This window comes from Plectropomus leopardus, chromosome 16 (genome assembly GCF_008729295.1).
Source record: "Plectropomus leopardus isolate mb chromosome 16, YSFRI_Pleo_2.0, whole genome shotgun sequence".
NCBI classification, from domain to species: Eukaryota; Metazoa; Chordata; class Actinopteri; order Perciformes; family Serranidae; genus Plectropomus; species Plectropomus leopardus.
This window is the reverse complement of record NC_056478.1, coordinates 27,093,203-27,117,839: the sequence shown is the minus strand read 5'-3', so window position 1 is coordinate 27,117,839 and position 24,637 is coordinate 27,093,203. Positions and strand designations below refer to the sequence as shown.

Here is a 24,637-nt window from a genome sequence, read left to right as displayed (position 1 = left end):
AATATCATAATACTTAAGTCATGACACAAAATTATTACGCTTTTAAGCTTTTTGTAAAATGCTGAGTATTTAGATAAAAATACGTAATGTTTTGATTTATTTATTTCTCAGTCTGTTCATCTCACTTCAGTCATTTTTATTATGGCAAAATGTGTCTGTGGACTAAAAAAAATATTTTATTATTTTAGCAGGCTACCAAAATTTTAATTTGTGAAAATTCTTACAAATCTAAGCATTTTATAATATTCTGAGTATTATGATAACAAATATTTTCAGATAACTTAATAGGAAATTATTTTGAAGTTATACTGGATGTTTTTGCGGGCTTGGAATCATGAGCTCAGTATTTTTTTAAATCCAGGCCACGTAGCCTGTAGCCTTAGAGGTGAAATCTAGGGCATAAAAAAAAGCACAGAAATTGTTTTCCGTGCCTTCCTCAGCAGAAATCACACCCTTAGCTAAGTGTTAATGCATGTAGTTCTTTTGATATCTTATGGATATCAGAATAATATTTACAGTTTGTAACTTTTATAGAAATAACTGTGTTGTATTTTTTTAAATTTCACTGTATCCTTATAGCAGTACGTGTGACAGATAGTCTGAACAAAAAATGATGTTCCTTTTCCTCCTTGTAGTGCGTCTGTTGGCATCTGCAAGAATCTACGTGCCGATCAGTCTAGGCAGCGCTGATTGCCTTTTTTGCACTTCTGTTCTTTTCAGAAACGTATTTTAGCATACTGTTTAGCTGTAAAGCAAGAGTTTGCTTCGGCCAGTGGGTGGTGATTCATTTTGGCTGTTTTAACTGTTTTCAGCATGGCATAAGGGTCACAAATGTTCTCATTGAAAGCTAAACAGTACACTAAAATATGTGTCTTTTATAAATTAAAGTTACCTACTACAGCTTTAACCCATTGAAACCTGAGCGAATTGGCTAAATTTCAAATAGCAAACATGTAAGTCGATGAATAACTTCACAAGAATTACCCAAAATAAGCAAGGAATTTGTAAAAAACAAAAAAGAAAGAAATAGAAAGAAAATTTAAAAACTCAATGACATGGCTAACATGTAAATATAATTAACTTTAAATATAAAATTAGAATTAAATAATTATTTTCATATATATACATATACAGTATGTATACAGTGAGGCAGTAAGAAAATCACTGTGCTTTCACACACACATACAGAGTCCCAAATATAAAATGTTTATGCTAAATGAGTCTTACTGTACTCTACTGTACACAGCTGCCTTATCACCTCTGCATTTGGCCCAGCAAGGTCAGTCTTCCTCCTCACCACACCCAGTTAGCATCCTGTCCCAGCGTCTCGCACATTCCACCACACACCTCGGCCCCTGCTGGGCCTCAGCCAGAGCAGGAAGACACCGTCATTAGCGCCCAGACTCCCTCCTCTTCCTCCTTCTCTCCTCCTCATCCTCCTCCTCCTCCTCCTCAGCAGGGGCCAGACAGAGCTGCATCTTCACCCCTTTCCTCCCCTCTCTCCTCCCTCATCCGCCCACGCCTCACTGCTTCAACCAGCCTTAAATGTCTTCTAGCTGCCCACACTGACCCCTGCTGGACAAAGGAGGTAAAAGCCTCCTCATCTGCTCCTCTAGAGTTGGCAGGAAGTGACTGACAGATGTCCCGAGCAGGCGGGGCTCACGTGAAGCACCAGAGATCCCGGCACCGCCGCCTCAGCTGACAGAAGGCACTGTTGTCCCTTTTTTGTTTTGTGATGGCATCCTCCAGGAAACGGGGCTCCATCTCTGAATGTTTATAAGGCTCCGCATTCAGCTCAGGCTTTTTATAACCGGCTGCGAGCGTGTTATTGTGAAGCTTCATCAGACATAATCAGGAAATAGCTCCTGTTTTTACTGAATGCTACAAGTCTGCGCTGTTAGTAAATTAAATTGTTCAGATTCTGCTGCAGGCTATGAATAAACACTGTGGCGTTGTGAATGGCGGTACTGTACGGCTCCTCTCAGTCAACACAGTCCTGTGTTTAATTACTCTCTCATCAGCAGTCACTGTGGGGAGAGAGGATTTGAATCCATTTGGAGACAGGAGGGAGGCGCTTTGTTTACTCTTGTTGTTGCTTTTCTGTCTTTTTGCGGTGGAGCAGAGTTGGTTTAAGGAGGTTTGTTTCTGGAGACAAAAGAGGCAGCGGGACAGACTGGGGCCCGCCCCGCCCCGTCTGTTTATGTCTCCACGCAAACACACATACCGACACATCTTTGCACATCTTGCCCCTGCATACTTTTCTCTCTCACAAGGCCGATTGTTGAGACTCCATCTCTTCCCCTCCCCTCGCCTCCCTCCTGAGGGATCCTCCATGAACAAAAGGAAGCAGGCCTGTTTCTGTCGTCCCCAGGCGATCCCCCCTCATGGCTTTATTCAGCAGAAATGAAGGACCAGCAACACCCCACACCCCCCTCTTCCTCCACTCCCAGCTCTTTAGCATCTCTCTCACACACCCAAAGACATTCCCTCCTGGTGCGTTAGGGATGTGATAGAAACAAGCACGGGGTGGTACAGTGTGTCACAGAGACATTGTCAAAGCAGGGGGATGGTGGGGAGGAAATGTACATGAGTGATTGTGCATTCATGTGTAAGCATTGGTAATGATGGTAAACCACGACTGCTAGCTGTCCCTTAAGGCAGACAGATACTGATGTGTGTGAAGTGGAGAGCATAGGAATGAAGAGAGGAGGCGGGAGGAAGAGAGGAAAGAAATGTGAGACAAGTGCTACAGATAAATGGTGAAGAGTGTTTGTAGGACTGTGATTAAAGATAAATGGATGGCACATAGAAAACTCTACCTTTAGCTTGTGTACTGCCTCATCCATCTCTATTTTAGTTCACAGATACTTTGCATTATCTATGTTTCTGTGCCTCCATGCGGGCATAGCCTTGGCTGGAGGCATTGTGTTTTCAGGTTGTCCTTCCCTCCACTTCATTCTTGTGAACATAATATCTCAAGAACACCTTGAGGGATTTTCTTCAAATTTGGCACAAATGTCCACTTGGACTCAAGAATGAACTGATTAGAATTTGGTGGTTTAAGGTCACTATAACCATGCGTCCCTCTCATTCTCGTGAATGCAATGTCTCAAAAAGGCCTTGAGGGGATTTCTTAAAATCTGGATCATGGAAGTGCAGTTAACTGGCCTTATAATACGCCAAGGCCAATAGTGTTACTAAAGAGCAACAGCTGCTCCAGTCAGTCACATGCCTTAGTAGCCTCAGTAGACGATGACACTGCAGTGCATCATGGTCTACTAAGACCCTCTGTGTGTTTATAAATTGATCTATTTGCTTCCTCTTCAGTGAATCTGTACTTGTATGAGTGGTGAACATTGGTAAAACCTACTGTTTACAGTCCGTGTTCAGGTTTATCTGCTTTCAAACCAAAGATGCTTAAAAGGAATTAAAGGAACATTTTGAATAAATAAGTGTAGAAACAAAGGAAATGCAGCTACTTTCATATGGGATGTACCAGAGACCAGGTCTTCGTCTTTCCAATAGAGTTCTAGACTTTGAGAGTCTCTGCCGAGGAGCATTAAAGCTATTCTGGAGGCTTATGATAGACCAACACCTTACTAAGACACTTTGTTTCAATTGTTACCAATCTGTGCATGAAGATATTGGTAGTGTCATATCTTTTTTGTGTTTCAACAGTTATTGACAGGAGTGAAATCAACACCAAATATTACGTCTGGCTGGAAGTGTTTTACGATTGATTTCTTGTCTAGGCTGGACATGGACAGATAGGAACTAACAAAAAAAAGTTTGCTACTAACATTTGTAATCTGGGGACTCATGCTGCCACAGTACCCCTTCTAAAACCTGTCAAATATCAATAATGTGGCAGATAATGGAGATATTTCCATGCATCCTAATGCTGAGAAAGTTCAGTGTCACATGCTAATGTGCCTCACAGGAATGTAGCCAAATATATTGAATCTCAGCTTTTAAAATGGAAAGATATGAAGCAAGAGGAGGTAGGGTGGAGTTTTTGAACTCAGTGTGGAGAAAAGATGAAATGTGAGGTTGGGAGGATGATGGAAGATGAGTAGCGGAGCGAATGTTTGAGGCGCAGTGAGGGACGGATGAGCCCAAAGAGAGCTGCTGGTTGTTAGAGAGGAAGAGATGCACAGAGGACATCAGAAAGAGACACTAATGGCTGTGTGGGTGTTCAGGCTGAGAGGTCTTTAAGGAGCCTCTCCTCCTTTCTCCTCCTCTTTTCCCTTTTCACCTTGTAGACATTTAGCAGACGCTCTTTTTCAAAGCGGCTAAACTTAAGTGTATGCGTCACAATCGTCACACATCAGACGCCGAGCGCAGAGGCTGAAACAGCATGAAGAATGTGGAAGATGTCAAACAGTTCAGCTAGTTTTTTCTGTCTTGTAAGATACTGGAATCAGGATGTGGTTAGCTTCGCTTAGCAGGATAAAAACAGCTAGCATCTGGCCATAGTAAAAAAAAAACAGATGATGGCATAGACACAGATGTTATGCCAATACTTAAAATAGCCAGTAAACAGTCCATTAAACATAAATATCACCCCTTAACTTCATTTATATCGTCCAATCATTTGACCTCTAGAACATTTTAAGCAGCTCCCATAGAATTATACAATTTGACTGCTACTACTGAAAAATAATTCTTGTATTTCTCTCTAAATGTAAAGAAGATTGATATCAATCTCATGTTTATGGATTACCTAAGTACAGAGCTGGAGTCATGACATGTTTAGCCTAGCTCAGCAAAAAGACTGGAAGCAGGGGGAGACAGCCAGCTTGACTTTGTCAAAAGTAAATAAATACTTCTACTGACATGTCTTCCTAATTCTCAAGTTATACCTTGGTGAAACCATAAGAGAAGACAAAAACAAGTTTATGTTGTAGAGAGAACAGTAAAGCTGTACTGCTGTTGTTACCTAAAAACAGCTGAAGCATACAACTCCTTCAAAAAGCAAAATTTGTCCTTTTCACATTGCTGTCTGTACAGGTTAAACAAATACGATACAACCTGCTAACTTGTGACGTTTGGAGTTCATGTTGAAGGGTGCTTTCTCCATATATTTGATTGATTGATTGATTGATTGGTTAGTTTATTTAAGTGTCATGCACTTAATTGTATATATATATATATATATATATGTATATATAAATCATTTTTTCCCCTTAGCATGTACCCCTTAGCATGTACAGTTTTAGCATGTATTTTTATTATAGACAGACCCGATGCTGTCTTTCTACAGCCACATTCTGCCCTCTACTTTACTCCCTACAGACTCACTTGATCCTACATGTTTTCCACACTAACAGCAGATCATCAGGGAGCGAGTCAAACTGCGGCTGTGCTTTGACGTCTCCACTGGCACAGATCATGTGTGCACATCAAAGTATATTAATGTGCTTCCTCTGTTTCTTCTCTTTTCCCTTTCTCCCGATCCCCTCTCTCTCTTTCTTTCAGTGAAGGGGACTGGTGGGATGCTCGCTCGCTCACCACTGGTGGCAGTGGCTACATTCCCAGTAATTACGTGGCTCCAGTGGACTCCATCCAGGCTGAGGAGTAAGTCGTTTGTGTGTGTGTGTGTGTGTGTGTGTGTGCGTGTGCGTGTGCGTGTGCGTGTGTGTGTGTGTGTGTGTGTGTGTGTGTGTGTGTGTGTGTGTGTGTTCAGAGGCTCACAGTACACTGGTCAAAGACTAGTGACTTTCATGTAGAGTGTGCTCTGAAGTAACTTGAGATTAGTGAACAAAAGGCCACAGACTGACATCCGCACAAATGCAGACTTAACCTTCTGAGGAGGAAAATTCAGGAGAAAAAGCCTTCATCATCCCACAGTTTCTACTTTGCCTGCAGGGCGTCGTTTCCACTGGCCTGATAAAATGGCATTCATGTGACACTGTAAAGATGTGAACTTAGAGTTTGAAATGCCAGCTGGGCTGTGGGGGAGAGGTCAAATACATATGAGTTTGCAGGGGATTTTTCTTTAATTTAACATTCGCATACAGTGGATACATTTTGAGCATGAAAATGTATTCAGTTACATTAAGTTTCACTCTGACATAGAGTATTTTAATCGTCTTTATGTGTGTGTGCGTATGTGTGTTTGTGGTTTCATCTGTGTGTGTAGCATCAACTGCTGCCACAGACCTTCCACCCACCTGCCCCCCCACAAGTCAGTCAGAGCAAGGTTTCAGAATAAAGTTTCATTCAGTTCACTGCAAGGTAAAATCTCATTATGAGCCCAGTGGAGCATGCTGGGATTAAAAACAGAACACGTGTGGGTGCAGCTCCGCTTATCAACACAGATCTACCTCTGTGAAATAGACACTTTGGTGTCACTCTGCTCACATTTCCTGTGTTAGTTTGCCTCTCTCTGTGTGCTTTGAAAAGTTAGGTGAAAAACGTTTCACATTCAGCTCTATCTTTGTTTGTGGTGACCATTGTTTTTGATTGCAGTTTCATGAAGAACACACTGTATCGGCTGTAATTGTAATTGGAGGTTTGTCACTAATGCACAAATGTGCGCAGACGAAGTTATGTAACACGCTAGTTGCTGAGTTAGAGCGAAAATGCTAATAAACAAACCCAAAGACCCAACTGATTTACAACCAAACTAAAAGTGTAAAGACCCATTAGCGATCCAGAGTGGCTGTAACACTACCTACATCCCATATTGTGTTAGTTCAGAGAGACTGACAGGGTTCATACAAGGTGCTTGAAGTCCTTGAATTTGACACTCAGAAATGTAAGCACTTGGATAATCAGACTTTTTCAAGTACTTGAATAGAATTAAGAGGAAAACAAAATGATTATTTTACTAAACACATTAGATAAATATTTTTAAGTCGACAGCCAAAAACAGCCATGCTTGTAATTTTTTTTCTACTGCTGTGTGAGCTATGAGCACCAACAGGTTGGTAAACTCCACTAGACCGTCATCGCCAAGTTGTTTCACAAGCCTCCAAAGATACTCAGCTGTTAGCGTGAGGTTGAGTTTTGTCAATCACATGCCTGAATAATAATAATAATAAAAAAATAATTAGTAATTTGTCAATTTTAGGCCCAGGCAGCATATTTTCTCCAATAAATTTGCACAATCCTTTTGCCACTGTTTTCTGGAGAAAACAATTTCATCCTTGAGAATGCGTGCTCGAAAAAGTACTCAAAAGTCCTTGAGTTTGACTTTCCCTGTCTGGGAAACCCTGGAATGAACAGCATATTGACAGACTCGTCTTCGAGCCACAGCCATCACTGGGCTTGAAACGTATCTTAAATCCTGAGGGTGGCACTGATGACATGGAAAAATGAGTGTCCAAAGTGGAAATAATTTTGGGTCTGATCAATAAATATTCCAGTAGTAACCTTTAAGGGGAATTTTCACACACTGTGACAAATATTTCCATAAAATTATGGTCAACAACTGGCAGCTGTAGCTACCAGCATAATACTGTTATTATATGTTGTCACTACTTTATTTATGCCAACAGCATAAATCCTTCAGCATCGATACATTTTTACAGTATTCTACAGTAGAATGTGAGGTTTACAGTATAATACTGTAGCCAACCCTGCATGTGGTTTCTGAAAATATAACGCAATATAATGTAAAATCATACTGCAGCTTTATGTTAACTTTTGTTTTGATTCCTAAGGGTATTAAGATTTACAGTGTTTACTGTGTTTGTGGCTGCATTTTTATAGCGATGCACCTGCCTTTTTCAGTGCTGTCAAATCCAACCCTGGAGCGTTCACCACCTTGATGTGGTTCGTTGTGGCTTTTGTGTACCAAAACAACCAGACCAAGACCATTTCAAAGCAGTGCTTTGTTGTAGAAAAACTCCAACCCAGATTCGACACAACTGGAGGAATCATTGCTCCTTTTTTGGATAAAACGAGCTCCCATAGCGAGCTGTGCTGTGTTTGTGTGTGTACTTTCGCTACAAAAGACCACAATCTACTCGCATTAGTAATTAAAATATGTTGACTGTGTTAAAGACCATAGGGATACCTCTTGGGTCTTCAAAAATATTTTGTCTGATGTCACAGTTCAGGAGGATTAATGTGCACCTCCACATGTCTTGATATGCACCATCGATGACTCAAGGGCGTTGACAGCGTTATTTTCCAGCTGCAGCTGCGGCTCATTGTCAAACTATAATCTTATAATTTGCCTAAAGTGATACATTTTCCTGCATGGAAATTCTGACCAATTAGAGAGCAGTTTCCTCACGCATCAAAAAGTTTGGTTTCACCTGTAAATATTGCAGCGTCAACGCAAACCAAACTCAAGACAACATGCAGCATTGTAACAAACTGGTCCCTGATCCAGACTAGAGCGAACAAATATAGGTGTGAAAACACTCTTATTATGTCAGGTTCATTTGTTCGTATGTGTATTTGTTGCCAAGTGGAAATTATGACCTCATAATATCCCCGTAGGAAGGGTCAGTAGGTCCATTTCAATTTTTCTATTTCAATTTAAATAGCTTTATTGGTATGACTGCATACAATACAATGTTGCCAAAGCATTTTAATACCAACTGTACAAGAATAATACGCCATAACATTACAAAGTGGCAGGGAAAAGAACACAGCTATGGATAATTTGAATGATGGTCAGCACTGAGAACATCCAGAGTACATTTTCTGACATAGTGACCACACTCAGAAATGCAGGTCACGAGAACAAATTTGTTTTCAAAACTATCAGGTCTAGAAAGTCACCAAAAGCTGTATTAAAATGTTACTTTGTGTGTGGGAAGTCAGGGAAAAACACCAATGTGCATGTGTTGTGGGGATGTAGGGAGTAGAAAAAACTTTTTCATCGTTTAAGTTGAGCATCTTTTTTTTGAATATGTTCACAAGCTCTTCAACAAAGTTCTCATACACCATTAAGTCTGAATATCAGGTGTATCAGGTCAAAAACTGGTGGTGACTGGTAGTGTGCTGGATTTTCTGGCTCTGGATTTTTTCTGTAAATGACCATTTACTACTGTTCTTTCCCTGTGCATGAAATAAACACAAGCGAATGAGAAGCTCCTGCAGGAATCTTCTGAATCTGGTATTTAAGTTGACATGTTTTCTTCTGTAATTGCAGCTGGTACTTCGGTAAACTGGGCCGTAAAGATGCAGAGAGGCAGCTGTTGTCCACTGGCAACCCTCGAGGAACCTATCTCATCCGGGAGAGTGAAACCACAAAGGGTAAGACCACGGAAACACTCACACTCTCAGCCTGTGTGACTCTCAGTCTGTGTTTATCCCATGACAGATCCTCTACCTCTGCAGAAAAAAATTTTTATTGAGCTCTGACATTTCCCACACTCCTTTTGTGAACTTCAGCAGTGTTTTGGATATTCAGTTTGAGTGACAACCAAATTGTTTCCACAGCCACAAGTTTTCAAAACTCACGTACTTAAAGTGAGCGCTGAATGCTTCTTACTGAGACTGTCAGTCTTGTTCAATTATTCTTTGATTAGATATTTCCTGATTGACAAGTTCTTGATGTTTCCTGACTCCCGCCCTGAACTGTGTGTCCCCCAGGTGCCTTTTCCTTGTCCATACGGGACTGGGACGATGTGAAAGGTGACCACGTAAAGCATTATAAGATCCGCAAGCTGGACAGTGGCGGCTACTACATCACCACCAGGGCTCAGTTTGACACGCTGCAGCAGCTGGTTCAGCATTACTCAGGTAGAAACACTACACCTTTGATCACTTTAAGAATGCTGTTATTTCTAGATTTCTAGATAGAATTTTTCAGGATGTGTTTTGGTTGATTTTAGGACTTCTGACTTCTGACGCAATACTTCATAATCCAAAATTACAATTTTTTGGTAAATTTTGAGTTGTAGTCCAGTGCAGTTTGTGACTTATTTAGGTTAAGAGGCATATTCTAGTTATTGTAGTTTTCCTTTTCTTTTTTTTTTTAAACTCTATTTATTCACTTCAGGACGTTTTCTCAGAATTTTCAACCTGGACCAATTTCCCCATGTTTTTGCGTCCAAGTAATTAATGAGAACAACGTTTTTTTAAATGGGTCCAGTATTGTGTGAGACCGCTGTGGCTGGCAGCCCTGTGGCTGCCCTGTAACCACTTGAAGCAAGTTCGCACCATAGATGTATGTCATCTAAAAGTGCTCGTTTTTGTCACTGACAGGTTCAAATTGCCATCTCAATTGTCCGACGACATTATGAAATAGATCCCTACAGAGATAAAACTTTTGTTAAAGAGTAAGATGTTTTGCAAGAAACAGCCCCGTAATCACCATCGCCAGACACACCAGATTGCATTTAGAAAAACCGTTAATTTTGGCACATATCGAGCCTGCATATTTTCACATCTAACTGGGTGAATTTCGGGTTTGTTTCAACCAAACCAGATTTTGCGATTGTTGGAACAGTTGAAAGACGTTTGTTTTTTCTTGAGTTTAAGTCTCTTTCTATCAACTTTGAATAAAGTGTATTTTATGACAATAAAATTACTGATAATTTCAATGGAGACTGGTGGCTTTGGCGATAGCTATTTGTGGTCAAACAAAAACGATCTAACTCTGTAGAGATACTTATCATAATATTGTCAGACACTTAGAATAACAGTGTGAGCCTGTCAGTGGCAAAAACAAGCATTTTTAATGGATATAAATAGACAGTGCAAACATGCCCCAAGTGGTGACACTGCAGCCTGTTTGGCCACTACAGTTTCTAATTTTGAAAATTAGAAAAAACAGGAAGGATCCAAGGCACCCATCTTTAGGAAAAAAGTTTAAATGCCTTTTTGTATTGGCAGGTTCTGAAGGTGCTAATTATTTGACTCTATCACTTCTTCAACATGTTTCGGCATCCAGCATCTTCAGGAAGTACTACGACTTTTTTCCTAAAGACAAGTTCCTCGTTCCCTCCTGTTTTTTCTAGATTTGTTCATGGCTTTTACCATCTTTTTTGTACTATTACTAATTTCAAGAAGCTCTCCTGTTTAATGACTTTTAATTTCTAGAATTGTTGATCCCATTAGTCACTTACACACAAAAACAGGGATTTCAAAAAATACAGAACTCACCCTCTAATTTCTGTTCTGTGTTGAGCAAATAGACAAACTGTAGACATTGTGTCCGTAAAGTTGAGAAGCTGCATCACTGACACAAAGCTGTAAAATACGTGATCTGTATTTGTGATCAGCTTAAAATGATTGCCTGCTGCAGCTACAGCACTGAGAGAATATGGTATGTGAATTAGCTTGAAAACCACTGAAGCTGCCCCTCAGTGGTCTGGCTGCAGTACAGCTCATGTTCTGCGATGCCCACTCTCTCATTAAAAAAAGGAAACAGACGGATGTTGCCACAGAGAGACCCTGTGTGTTATTATGGAGACGGAGCGTTGACACTGTGGCCTCATTTTGCACAAACCCCAACGTCGAAGACTCCTCTTCTGTCCGGTGTCCATTTCCTTGAATCGATCCAGAACGCATTAAGCTGACACTGTTACACTATAATTGCATCTGCACACTTTCACATACAGGAATAAAACGGTGGCGCGAGGAGCAAGGAGACAGAAATGGAAAGCTACTATATGTCAGATTAGCTCCGTTTGCAGCCTCGCACATACATCTTTATTTAGATTCCCATCATTATTTTTAATGCGGTGCGTCTGAGCACCAACAGGACACATGATGCGTCGTTAGAGAGAGAAAGGCACTTATTTCGCACTCTTCCTGAGCAAAGGCAGACAGGGAGCAAGTGTGTGAGTTATAGTTTGCATCAGCCAGATGTGTGTGTGTTAAGCCTCCTCCTGGCTGTGAGGGATGACTGCTGTATCTGTGCTGCTGACACACATATTTGATAATCAGATTTACAGGACGAGACAGTGATTATCATCCTCAGTCGTACTCATAAATTTGGTGTTTGTCCTCTTTCTTCAGTTTGTTCTCATGCGTTTATTGCACTCTTTTAGGAGTAACTATGATGTATATCCGAGTCCGTGTTCTCATCTGTCGTCTTACATTTGCTCTTGTTTATCACTCTCATCCTCCCTCTCACAGAGAAAAAGGATATTTTTCCCGTCACGCTCCAGTTGCCGAATTGACATATCGATGTTTAAGTCCTAAAATCAACACCATGGATTTTCTGTGTGTTTGTGTCACAGCACATTAACCGTCCTTCTACATTATCACCTTTTATTTATCACAGTTCAGGATGACATACGGAGCCAACGACACGTCTTTGCAAAATAACCTTGATTCTTTTCAGGGCTTGTGCTTTTATTGCTTCATGCTTTCTGCTGTTTTCATTCTTTAAAGAGCTAAAGAGCATATCTGGCATTGCATACTGTAGCCACTCTTCTTCAGACGCATCTGAACGGATGAGAAAGGAACAACACGGGTGGCCTTGACAAACAGCCACGCTTGCATATCTGAATGCAGATCACATTTAAAGCGAGATTATGTAATGTTTGAACAAATAGCCTATTCTTTCACTCAGAAATAAAAAAAATGAACTCATAAGAATGAAAGCAGCCTTGGTAAGTTCAAACTCCATTTCAACCAGTAAAAGAAAATAAAAATAGATAAAAAAAAAAAAAAAAGATGAATGAATGATGAAAAGTACTTATGATAAGTCAAAATCATGAGATACAATGATCAGTTAAGGTAATAAATGTGAGTTCTAAAGGGACGGTTAAACCCAAAATCAGTATTTGAGATATTTTCCATAAAGATGACTGCCTTCTCTCCAATATGATGGAATTAGATGGCACTCAGCTTGTTATGCTCAAAGCGCCAAAAAAATTACAATTAAAAAATCAGCAATGTATCTTTCCAGAAATCACAACCTAATTACTCAAGATAATCCTCAGACCTCGTTTTGAGCAGTTTTATGTAGGAACTATTTTCTTTCCACCAAACTACATCTGCCAACCGTACTACTGCGCAGAAAGAAGCGTGCAAAACATTAATAACAACACAAATTAATTACTTGATTAATTATTGCAGTCAACTGTTTAAAACAGAAAGGCTGCGGACCATTTACTATGTAATTGTACATAGTAACTGCATACTAGTTCTAGTGAAATTTTACTCCTCGCCAGTATAAATATCCCAGAAGTGGTTACCGTATTTCTCAGGTTTTTACATAGAACCTCATAATTTGGCTTGCAATGCATTTTTCTATATATATATTTTGTTCTTGGCAAAAAATGGACAATGGAATGGAAAGTAACAAAACCATCAGATAATACAGAACATAAATGCACAGTACCTCATCAGGAAACATATTTGTTGTTTCCTGTGTCCACTCACTCACTCCAGTTGCCTAATGACGAACTGACTCAAGAGGATATTAACAAATGAAGGAAAATTTAATTAGCCAATATCCTGTTATTGCTGCTTGTGGCCACAGTGGTCGCTGTTCAGCAAAATTTGCGCAGTCATGATTTAAACCCATTATAGATTTTTATGTAATTATAGCATCTTTCAGGGCCATGACACAATCCTGTTGAAAACTGATGTGTCTGTTTATTCATTTTCCAAAGTTGGATAAGGGGTTGTTTTTGAGCTCCCTTTTGGTGGTGCTGAAGTCAGAAATAAAATGATGAAATCTTTCCGGGAAGTTGAATAATTGCTCCCTCATAAAGATCAACATCTGACAGATAATTTTTGTGAAATATAACGACATAATGGACAGATCAGAGCGAGAAGTTCATCATTGGAAGCTGCCACGCCTTTCTAGGAACCTTGCCTGTTTTGATGCGTTGTGTGTGGATACGGTCCACATATTGACAGGTTTTATGACGGCTGGCAGAGTGAACACAGAGCTGTATTGATGTTTGAGTGGAGCAGCTGAGGCAGCACGCAGGCAGCCCAGATGGGCTTTGATGGCCGAAGCTGCAGGTTGAACACTCCCATGGGTGAGACGCAGGGCCTTTATCTCGTCTTTATTGCCTCGCGCAAACAACCTGGGGCCTTATCACCAGCACAGGAGGGAGGGAGGGGGGTCACTTCGTCCCCTGCAGCATTAGGAGGGGGATTCACTAGATATGGAGGTACCAACGGAAAATCTTCCCTAATCCACTGGCTTAATCAATTGCGGGTAAACATGAGAACTTCCTCCGGAGTAAAACCAAGCCATGTTTGATTTCATGTCACAGACAACACGGTGTCATCAGGCAGAGAGGATCGAAGCAGTAGCAGCTGGAGCACCACTCAGTTGCCTAAACAAGCATGGTCGTTAATGCTCCTCATGGTGCATAAAGTCCCAGCGCTCCATCCTTATGTTTAACCACAACTGTGGATGTACATTTCCCAGAAGAGTGACTGACAGCCGGAGCTATCTCTTTACATAAATTACTGTCATCATCGTAAAGTGTATGCGAGTCGAAGATGCCATTAGCCAAAGTGAGCCATAACATAGAGCCTTATATTTTCTACAACCTGCACTTGTTTTCCTTCGGCTTCGGCAGCCGGATGAGATTCTTACTATGTGTTCATTCAGCAAGGTGGGGCCACTGCAAAAACACCTCAAGATACAGAGGAGAAAATTATGCCATAAATCATATTTTACCACCAGGTATCTCCCTGATTCATAGTTGCAAAGATGTATTTAGCTGTACTTAGTTATTTAAGTGTCCCGCAAAAAATATTGCCCAGCCTTTATGGCCTTACAACATACTAGACAGTGACAACATCCGAAATGATCAAATGACAAATTATGATGTCCAGAAATTCAAAAAGAGAACATTTTAATAGATTTACTTTATATAACAGAAGTTTGTTGCAAAATAATCTGTCCCAAAGCTGATTTTTCGTAGGGTGCTTGATCCTTAAGTGTCACTCGACAGAAATCAAAGGGCCACGCATTGTTATCAATTTCTGCTTCTGCAAAAGGATTCAGTCACCTCCATGATAACCAGACGCTGTCCTCCAGTCGACTTGTTTAGTTACATTCTTGCATCCCAATCGATCTTTTCAGCTGTGATCAGATCAACTGCTCAATTATGCAACCTGGTACTCAAACCTATCAACCGAGGTTATACCACTCTGCTAACTGTTGATGGAGATAATAGCAGCTGATATATGGTGAGAAATGAAGGATGATCTCTCTGGTTGATATGGTGATCATTAAGGATCATGACGACCACATTGATTGATTGCCTCTGGATCTCCTGACCTGGAATCAGCCTGACTTTTGTGTGTATTCTGCTTGCTCTGTTCTAGTTCTTCCTGTGCTTTTAGGCTTTCCTCTCTGCTGCACAATGCTCTGCTAACTCTCTGTCCATCTCTGTCTCTGCTCTTATTTGTGCATTGCTGCGCGTGCAGACCGAGCTGCCGGGCTCTGCTGTCGCCTGGTGGTTCCCTGCCACAAAGGGATGCCGCGCCTCGCCGACCTGTCCGTTAAAACCAAAGACGTGTGGGAGATCCCGCGGGAGTCGCTGCAACTCATCAAGCGTCTTGGGAACGGGCAGTTTGGGGAGGTCTGGATGGGTACGGAGCCAGTCGTCTCCGGAAGAAGGGGCTGCATGGAAGAGGCCACACTGAGCCAGCAGAGACACCAGACTGAGTCCAAAAAAAAGCAAATAATCTGGCCGGGGAAGGGAGGGGATGAAATGAGAAAATGGGGCAGGAAATTTTGATAATTCTCTGTTTGGGGCTTTTGCCAGCAAAATGCTTCTGGTTTCTGACCCCTCCCTGCCAAAATCATCTGGAAAAACATCCCAAGCGTCAGGAGACTCTGCTCTCACAGTGTGAAGATGGCTCCCTTCCATGTCCCTCACTGCATGTTCCTCTAGTTAACCCTGTGTGCCTTGCCTTCCCTCCCCATGTAGAGAGTGCGGATGGTTTGTGCTTTTATTTAACGGGCGTGTGTGTGAACTACATCCCTGACACTATGGGCTTGAGTCATGATGCCTGGGAGATCAGCAGAGACACACTTGTGTTGGAAGTAAAGCTGGGGACGGGATGTTTTGCTGATGTATTTTACGGTAAGGAAATCCACAAAAAAAAAGTTGTTGTTCACCTTGGGCCACCCTGGAAATAAATGTGAATATTTTCATCAGTCCCCTTCCCTGCATTCCTAAATGTGCCAGGAAATGATTTGCAAATTTTGTTTGCTAATTTGAGATAAAAGCAACTGCTGTCTCATCCCTCTCCAGCATTCCTGCAGGTTTTTTGGGTTTGTTTTAAAAACATAATCCAATAAGACTTTGAAAATCAGTTCTTATTCATAAATACAAATTTCTACTTTGCTGTTGTTCCCAGTAATAGATTGAATGCAGTATTGAGTGCAGTATGGAACTCCAGAAGGGTCAAAACTACAGTAAAAAAAAGTTTAAGATGTTATGGATAAATGCCCACCACATGCTTGAGACTTTGATGCTAAATAAAACTTTAAGTTTGGCTGGCTAGCTGCCATCGCCCACATACTTTTAACTTTGCAAGCTACATAACTAAATAGCTATTTAGCTGTAGAACCTTTTGTACCCTAAATGGTATGGTTCTTCAATACCACTGCTACTAAAACATTATCATTAGCTCGTAAGTTAAATTTGTTAACGTCTCTGTGCTTGGTTCAATAATACACAGGTCCACGTAAAGGCATGCACACTTGTTCGTCTTTTTTCTGGTCACTAATAAATGAAATATTTGCATATATATATATATATTTATACATATTTTGAACTCTCCTTATTTTTAACTCTCAATTTCTAACTGTTCAGTTTTGGTCTTTATTTTTGGGCTTCCATACTGCAGAACAGGAGGGCGTGTATTCTTATCATATTCCAGCTGACAGATCTGTGGATAGGGCTTCTCCCAGATGACACTCAGCCTCTGGGATCCCATTAACTCACAGCCCAGCAGGTGACCATCACCCGCTCAGTCCGACTCCCCAAATGCTTCCACAGCTGCAACACTGAAGCAGCCTACCCTGATTTATTGGCCAACTCTTAAATTAAACCCCCAAACACATGTACTGTGGCCCAACTGTTAGCTGATGGGCTGTGTCTCCCCTTTGGGTCACTACTAATATCCCTGCACCCATTACTGTCACAGAATGAGATAGATGGAGTAGGACTTTATTGGAGTGATTACAGTGATCCATGACTTATTATGCGTCGTAGCCAGAGGCAGTGCACACTGGTGGCATAGTCATGCTGTGTTACAGTAACTGGCATAAAACCAGTGAGGAGCTTACAGGCTTGCCTTTGTTAATCATCCTACAAAGGATTATCTGCTCCCGTGTTGGCGTATTGTGGCTCTCAACGCCCTGCTGGATCCCACTCCTGGCGTTTAAAAGCCATTTCAAATCAAGGTCCACTCTAAATCTCGTATCCATTTAATTATCCTCCAGCAGACCTCTGCACATGAGAATTACAGACCAGCCGATTCTCATACCGACTCCTGATCTCATTCTGTGTCGCATGTTTACCTCATTGTCATTTCAAAGCAAGACGTTTCCCCCCCGCTTCTGACTCTCAGCTGCCAATCATCTCCTCAGGTTAGACAGCGAGGTTGGCAAGTCTGACTTTGAAATGATGCGATTTGAATATGAATCAATGTTCCCGCTGTGCTGACGCCAGCATGTGTGCGTGTGTGCGTGTGCCAGGAACGTGGAACGGCACCACTAAAGTGGCGGTGAAGACTCTGAAGCCTGGCACCATGTCCCCCGAGTCCTTCCTGGAGGAGGCTCAGATCATGAAGAAACTCCGCCATGACAAGCTGGTGCAGCTCTACGCCGTGGTGTCTGAGGAGCCCATCTACATCGTCACGGAGTACATGGGCAAAGGTAGAGGAACACAAACATATTCAAACATACATATACAGGCGTGGATACAGCATTCAATCCCAGTGACTTTGCACATTTCGTTATGCAGTTTCAAGAATTCAGTGTAATATAATTATCTTCCATTTTGCAGAGAATTGAACTTTAGAAAGTTGTATCAAATGCAAAATTAGAACAAGCCCAAAAAGTTTAAGGCCCCATTGCACCCCTTAGTAAAAATGAGTACATGCAGCGGTCTCAAGCTGAGTTCTGAACCACCTGACTTTTAACCTGAAGCTATATTTTCATTGGCTGTCATCCATTGCTGACAGTTACTAAGCCATGCTAGTAACTCTGGCTACACTCTACCTCTTTCCGTATATTTCCAAGAGTACTGTGTACTACTTGTTAAAATTACATTGGAAAATAACAAAAACCTAACCAGACCCAACAAAATGGCACAAATCCATCTCTAAAGCTATAACCTCGTCAGGATCCATTGATGTTGGTGAGTGAATATGTGCTGAACTGAGAATATGATATCCTTAATTTCACTAAAATGTCAAAAACTTTACTTTTTTTGCTGCTGTGAACCCCAAAAACTGAAACATTTTATAATGTAATATTGTAATATGGTAAATCAACTTATGTGTTAAAGTAATGAGATATTTTTTTTGTGAGCTAGGTTTAATTCAGCAACTGGCCAAATGTGGCAGTCATCATTTATTTTACTCTCCAACTCTTAATATTATCCCTGTTTGGCCCTGTTTGTTGGACAGCACTTTTTTCATTGCTTCACCTTAATGTAAGACAGTGATTTCCAATGGGAAAATTAAGCCGTTGTATTGCTCTCTTCATAGCCAGACTCCATTAAGAAAAAGAGTAATTTATCATCGCTTGACACTGGAGTTGCTGGTCTACTGCTGCCTCGATCAGTTCCTTTGTTTGTGTCAAACATAATAATTATTCACCAGTCACACAATAACACTAACTAACTAAGTGATGGAAGCAGCGGTCGACCTCATGCGTTCAGCGTGCTAAAGTGACTGTTTTTATTAAAGTGGTCTGGTGGCTTTGAAGAGAGCATATATAGGGAAGTGTAGCCGTTAACAGCTTCTCTGTCGAAATGGGCTGTCTGATGGAAAGGGATAGCAGTGAAAATACACTCACTGTAGAGTACGCTTAAACTGATATTGATTTTTTGGGGGGTGTAGGTGAGACTTTTTTTAAGTAGCTACAATACATTTTCTTGCCGGCCCCCATCCAAAGCAGCACATTATTTAGCTTCCGTGTCGGATCTCCATCCTGCCTCTCCAAACTGGAGGCATGCTGACTGACGTCGACTCTATGTCATCCTTCTGTGGATAAGCACCTCATACAACCCTACTTCAAAAAAATCTGAACTATCCCTTTAAGGCATGCCGGCAGTCAAAATCTGCTTTCATGACAATGAGAAAACTCATCTGATTTACACAAATCACACAAATGACCTATTTTATTCCTTTTATCGACCTTTTAGTCAAAGGTTGGATTTAAAGGAAAGCTGACATGTTTGCACCCCTGATATCGATAGTAAATGTAGTGTTTGTAGACCGACTGACTTATTATCTCATAGACCTGCTGCTTGTGGAGCAAAATAATGAATAGAAAAAGCCTCAATCCTTTGATTTGTCTGACCTGAATTGCCCCAACAGCAAAAAAAAAAAAAAAAAAAAAAGCTACAATAGCACAGTAAAATGAACAAAACGGTTGAAAGCTTAAGCTCAGTACTCTGTATGTGTGCCAAGCATGCAGACTTTGTAAAATGTTTTTTCATTTAAGCAGAAATGTCTTTGTTTCGTTTTAAGTCAGAATAATAGTAACTGCTCTGGTATGGTAAACCCCTTTTTTCAAAGAGACTGAAGATGATTAAGGCCTTCAAAACAATCCTCCCAAAACACTGGAATTTGGAAACCCCACAAGAAAAAGCTGCGGACGCACATTAAACACCAGAGAACACGAGAATGGAAACTTTGATGTGCATCAGTGTGTCTGTTGCATGCAGAGGCTGCTGCCACATCGAGGTCAGCCCATTAAGCAGGAGAGGAGAATGAATGTTCAAAAGGCAGAGCCAGCGTGAAATTTTATGAATGTCAAAGTATTTGTGGCGATCATCAGATCCTGCATTTCTCCTCTGACTGTCATTATTGTTAATGATATCAAGTAGAAGTGAAGGGGCAAATTACAAACCTCATGTCTCCGGGACTCTCAGCTGTCAGATTATTGCTTGTGATCGCTAATTGTTGAATTAAAGAGAGTTCTTGTGGAGGGAGGAAGCAACAGGGTACCACTGATTCGCTGATGGATCTGAAGACATGCAGTTAGTGTCTTCAGTGTCTGTGTGTGTACTTGGACTGACTTCAGACATGTTTCTGTCTCCTGCAGGAAGCCTGCTGGACTTTTTGAAGGATGGAGAAGGACGAGGGTTGAAGCTGCCTAACCTGGTGGACATGGCAGCACAGGTACGCCTCGATCAAACAACGACTTTAATGAGGTCACTGCTCTGTTTGTTTATATGAAAGTGACAGGAATAGTTTCCAGTTCCCTTAAAACAACAGAAAAGTTTTCAAAAAAATACGTGAGAAACATTCTTAAAGGGAAAGTTCACCCCAAAATCAAAAATACTTTTTTTTCTTACCTGTAGAGCTATTTATCAATCTAGATTGTTTTTGTGTGAGCTGAGGAGTGTTGGAGGTACTAGAACTTTCTGTCTACGAAACTACAGCCAGTATCACCGCGCAGATTGAAGTGTGCATCTCATTTAGTTACCGCAACTCAGAGAATCAGGCCTTTATTTGAAACAGGGTAGAGACCAGCCTTTGTTTTATAAGTACATTTTATTATATTTTAACCAACAGCTCCATGTTTTTCTAATTGGTTTAGAGTGAATTTGTTGTGAATATAAGAAACACTTCCATGTTGTCTTTATGAACTCAATATTTTGTTGAACTGACGGAGTCAGTGCTGCAACCACTGATTATTTTCATCAGTGCTATTAATCTGCAGATTATTGCCCTATTAAGTCATGTGTCTGTGTTTGAAAATAGTGCAAATGCCCTCTATAATTATATCATATAATTATAGCATATCCCAAATACTTTTCTATGGCTAACATTGCAATGCCTCAAAATATTTTAATAGGAAATCATAACTGAAAAACGTCAGCGCTTCCAATTTGATAAGATGAAACCAACAAATGTTTTGAATGTCTTCATTTTTTCATAAAAAATGGCAGAAACATATTAAAGTCCCAAAGGCTGATTTTCTTTCTTTTTTTTCTTTTTTTGTAATCTTGTGTACACACATTTGTATTTTGAAGGAACAAGTTACGATCTTGATAATAGGTGCACGAGATACTAGCTTGTGCACACACATTAATTGTCTTGATCAAATATTTAAAAAACACAACATTTAAAAAAATGCACCTTTTGGTACTCAAAGATGTACAAATCAGTCATTTTGCACATGAGATAAAAAGCTAACCTGCACATGCAATATAATGGCCTGTTCCCACAAGATTAAGTGCTTGAGTGCACAAATTAAAAAATATCACCTTTCCAGACTTTAGGGGCTTTGTAGAAATGATGAGATGGTTACCAAAATAGTTGCTAATTAATTTTAATTGACTAATTAATTACTTGGCTACTTGTTTTAGCTCCACTCACCACTCTTACATAGTCTTTCTTTTGGAACAGAAATGCTAAGCTGAAAAATTGTTCTTGCTTTTCTGTTTTTTTGATCATTGTCACCATTAATCGAAGGCAGCACAGATATTTTCCATAAAAGCAGTCAAACAGCTCTCTGCCAAACCTGTGTGATAGGCTTTTAATTTGAAATATGTGCAGAAGAAAAACACAGAAATAACACACATTGCTTTGTAACCACTAAACTCAGTCAGAGCGTCCTTTTTTCCTTTTGTTTGTCCCAAATTTATAGCAGCTAATAAATCACCTGTAATAGGATACCTTTTCGATTAAACCTCCCCTAACCTGGTTTTCTGCTTTGTGCAGGTAAAACAGCACAGTGGCATTTGTTAAGCCTGCAGATTTAATGGAACAGCGTCTGTATGAAATATAACTACTATTAACTATTGACATTTCTAAAAACCCAGTGGGATACAGGAGGCCTTTTTTCCTGTTTCAGACTCCTTCCTTAGCAAACACTTCTTCTTCTCAGCAGAATCACTTTCCTCCAGATCTTTTTGAGAGACAAGATTGACATATTTTCTTTGCCAGTTGCAACACAACAAAGTAGTGCTAGAAACGGTTGAAAGCAGATGTTTTCAGTGATGCGGCCGTGCTCGCTCCTCTGTGCTCCAGGTGGCAGCAGGCATGGCCTACATCGAGAGGATGAACTACATCCACCGAGATCTGCGCTCCGCCAACATCTTGGTGGGAGACAACCTGGTGTGCAAGATCGCCGACTTCGGCCTGGCCAGGCTCATCGAGGACAACGAATACACTGCTCGGCAAGGTGGGGCTCCCCACAAACACACACACACACACACACACACACAGCGTTAAATGCACATTCTTAATGCTCCCACTCACACATTCACATGCTGTATGACCACATTAGGTCATGGAGGAAATTCTCTCAGCAGGAGAGCCGCAAAATTTGCAACACGCCTACATCAAAATGACCGGCAAATATTTAGCTGTGAGGCCACGATTAGAGCGAGCTCCAAATATTTGCTCACTGCTACGCTGAGACACGGAGCAGGCACTCCCTGCTCCAGGGACACAGTGAGGGTATGTTTACTACACATGAATGGTATTCTACTGTTGACCACTGAAGCTGTCCAGAGTGTTTCAACTGTTTTCTGTTTAAGAGAGAGAATTTCTGACTGATGTACTCCATCTTTTAGGCATCATTTCATCATTACTTAATGTTTGTCATTCAGTTAATCAAAGACATATGCAGAGCTTGAAGGTTTATTCTTGACCTTGGAAATAGTGCTTAAAATTAGGGATGCACAATAATGTTGGCACTGCATTGTTATCTGCAGATATTGGCTTTAAAATGAAATATTGAATATCGGCCAACATGCTTATTTCTATCGATTTGACAAACTAATGTATTTTATATATTTTATTTTTATTTTTTTATTTTTTGATGACAAAGTCAAAATGTATGAAACATCAGCCCAAAGTTGAATTATTTTTCTTATTTTGTGCAATGAATCAATCTTACACATACTGAAAAGCAATGTGGTCATCACGATAAGAGTTTGCATCATACGATGTTCATTCCACTGCAAGCAAACTCAATGATCACTAAAATTAGGTGGCAAATAAGTGGATTCATTGGTATCTGTATCGATTATTGTCCAAATGGCTTGTTTTTTATTGGATTTCAGCAAAAAATTCAATATGGTGCATCCCTAAAAATTCTCTGAGCGCAGGATTTCTTGTCGGCTTTGTCTGTAGATAGAGTTGCACTGTTATCATGACAATTACATTCACAGATGTAGAGATCCAGTGAGTGGACCTTGTATATTATTTTTATACCTTTGTGCCACTTATAGCTGGGCCATCAAACAAACATCTGTCCATCCATCACATTCTCGTGAACATAATATCTCAAGAAACCATCATCAGATTTGTGAAAGTGAAATTTTGAGAGTCAGATTGCAGTAGCTGTACACATGCTGTATGTGTATTATATTATATAATTATTCCATCCATCCATCCATTTTCTTCCACTTATCCGGGGTTGGGTCGCGGGGGCAGCAGCCTAAGCAGGGAAACCCAGACTTCCCTCTCCCCGGCCACTTCGTCCAGCTCTTCCCGGGGGACCCCGAGGCGTTCCCAGGCCAGCTGTGAGACGTAGTCTCTCCAGCGTGTCCTGGGTCTTCCCCGGGGCCTCCTACCGGTGGGACGTGCCCTGAACACCTCACCAGGGAGGCGTCCTGGAGGCATCCTAATTAGATGCCCCGAGCCACCTCATCTGGCTCTTCTCAATGTGGAGGAGCAGCGGCTCTACTCCGAGCTCCTCCCGGATGACCGAGCTTCTCACCCTATCTCTAAGGGAGAGCCCAGCCACCCTACGGAGGAAACTCATTTCGGCCGCTTGTACCCGCGATCTTGTTCTTTCGGTCACTACCCAAAGCTCGTGACCATAGGTGAGGGTAGGAACGAAGATCGACCGGTAAATCAAGAGCTTTGCCTTTCGGCTCAGCTCCCTCTTCACCACGACAGATCGGTGCAGAGTCCGCATTACTGCAGACGCTGCACCAATCCGCCTGTCGATCTCCCGTTCCATCCTTCCCTCACTCGTGAACAAGACCCCGAGGTACTTAAACTCCTCCACTTGGGGCAGGACTTCGTCCCCGATCCGGAGGGGGCACGCCACCCTTTTCCGGCTGAGAACCATGGTCTCGGATTTGGAGATGCTGATTCTCATCCCAGCCGCTTCACACTCAGCTGCGAACCGATCCAGTGAGAGCTGAAGGTCGCGGCCCGATGAAGCCAACAGGACCACATCATTTGCAAAGAGCAGAGACCCAATCCTGAGGTCACCGAACTGGACCCCCTCAACACCCTGGCTGTGCCTAGAAATTCTGTCCATAAAAGTTATGAACAGAATCGGTGACAAAGGGCAGCCCTGGCGCGAGTCCAACCCTCACTGGAAACGAGTTCGACTTACTGCCGGCAATGCAGACCAAGCTCCGGCACCGGTCATACAGGGAACGGACAGCCCGTATCAGGGAGTCCGAAACCCCATATTCCCGGAGAACCCCCCACAGGACTCCCCGAGGGACACGGTTGAATGCCTTCTCCAAGTCCACAAAGCATATGTGGACTGGTTGGGCAAACTCCCACGCACCCTCAAGGATCC

The 24,637-nt window shown here is 41.4% G+C and overlaps 1 protein-coding gene across 3 annotated transcripts in view; it reads left to right on the top strand.

The window, feature by feature from the left end:
* fynb (FYN proto-oncogene, Src family tyrosine kinase b) overlaps positions 1–24,637 on the top strand; it is a 97,905-nt gene that overhangs the window by 65,886 nt on the left and 7,382 nt on the right. For 2 of the 3 annotated variants that reach the window (XM_042503249.1, XM_042503248.1), the window contains 7 exons: positions 5,479–5,577; positions 9,113–9,216; positions 9,556–9,705; positions 15,319–15,483; positions 17,603–17,782; positions 20,183–20,259; positions 22,117–22,270. In XM_042503249.1, coding sequence (XP_042359183.1) covers positions 5,479–5,577; positions 9,113–9,216; positions 9,556–9,705; positions 15,319–15,483; positions 17,603–17,782; positions 20,183–20,259; positions 22,117–22,270 — 929 coding nt within the window. Of the gene's footprint in view, positions 1–5,478; positions 5,578–9,112; positions 9,217–9,555; positions 9,706–15,318; positions 15,484–15,824; positions 15,981–17,602; positions 17,783–20,182; positions 20,260–22,116; positions 22,271–24,637 lie in introns of all 3 variants that reach the window. The other variant, XM_042503250.1, reaches the window with a different exon arrangement.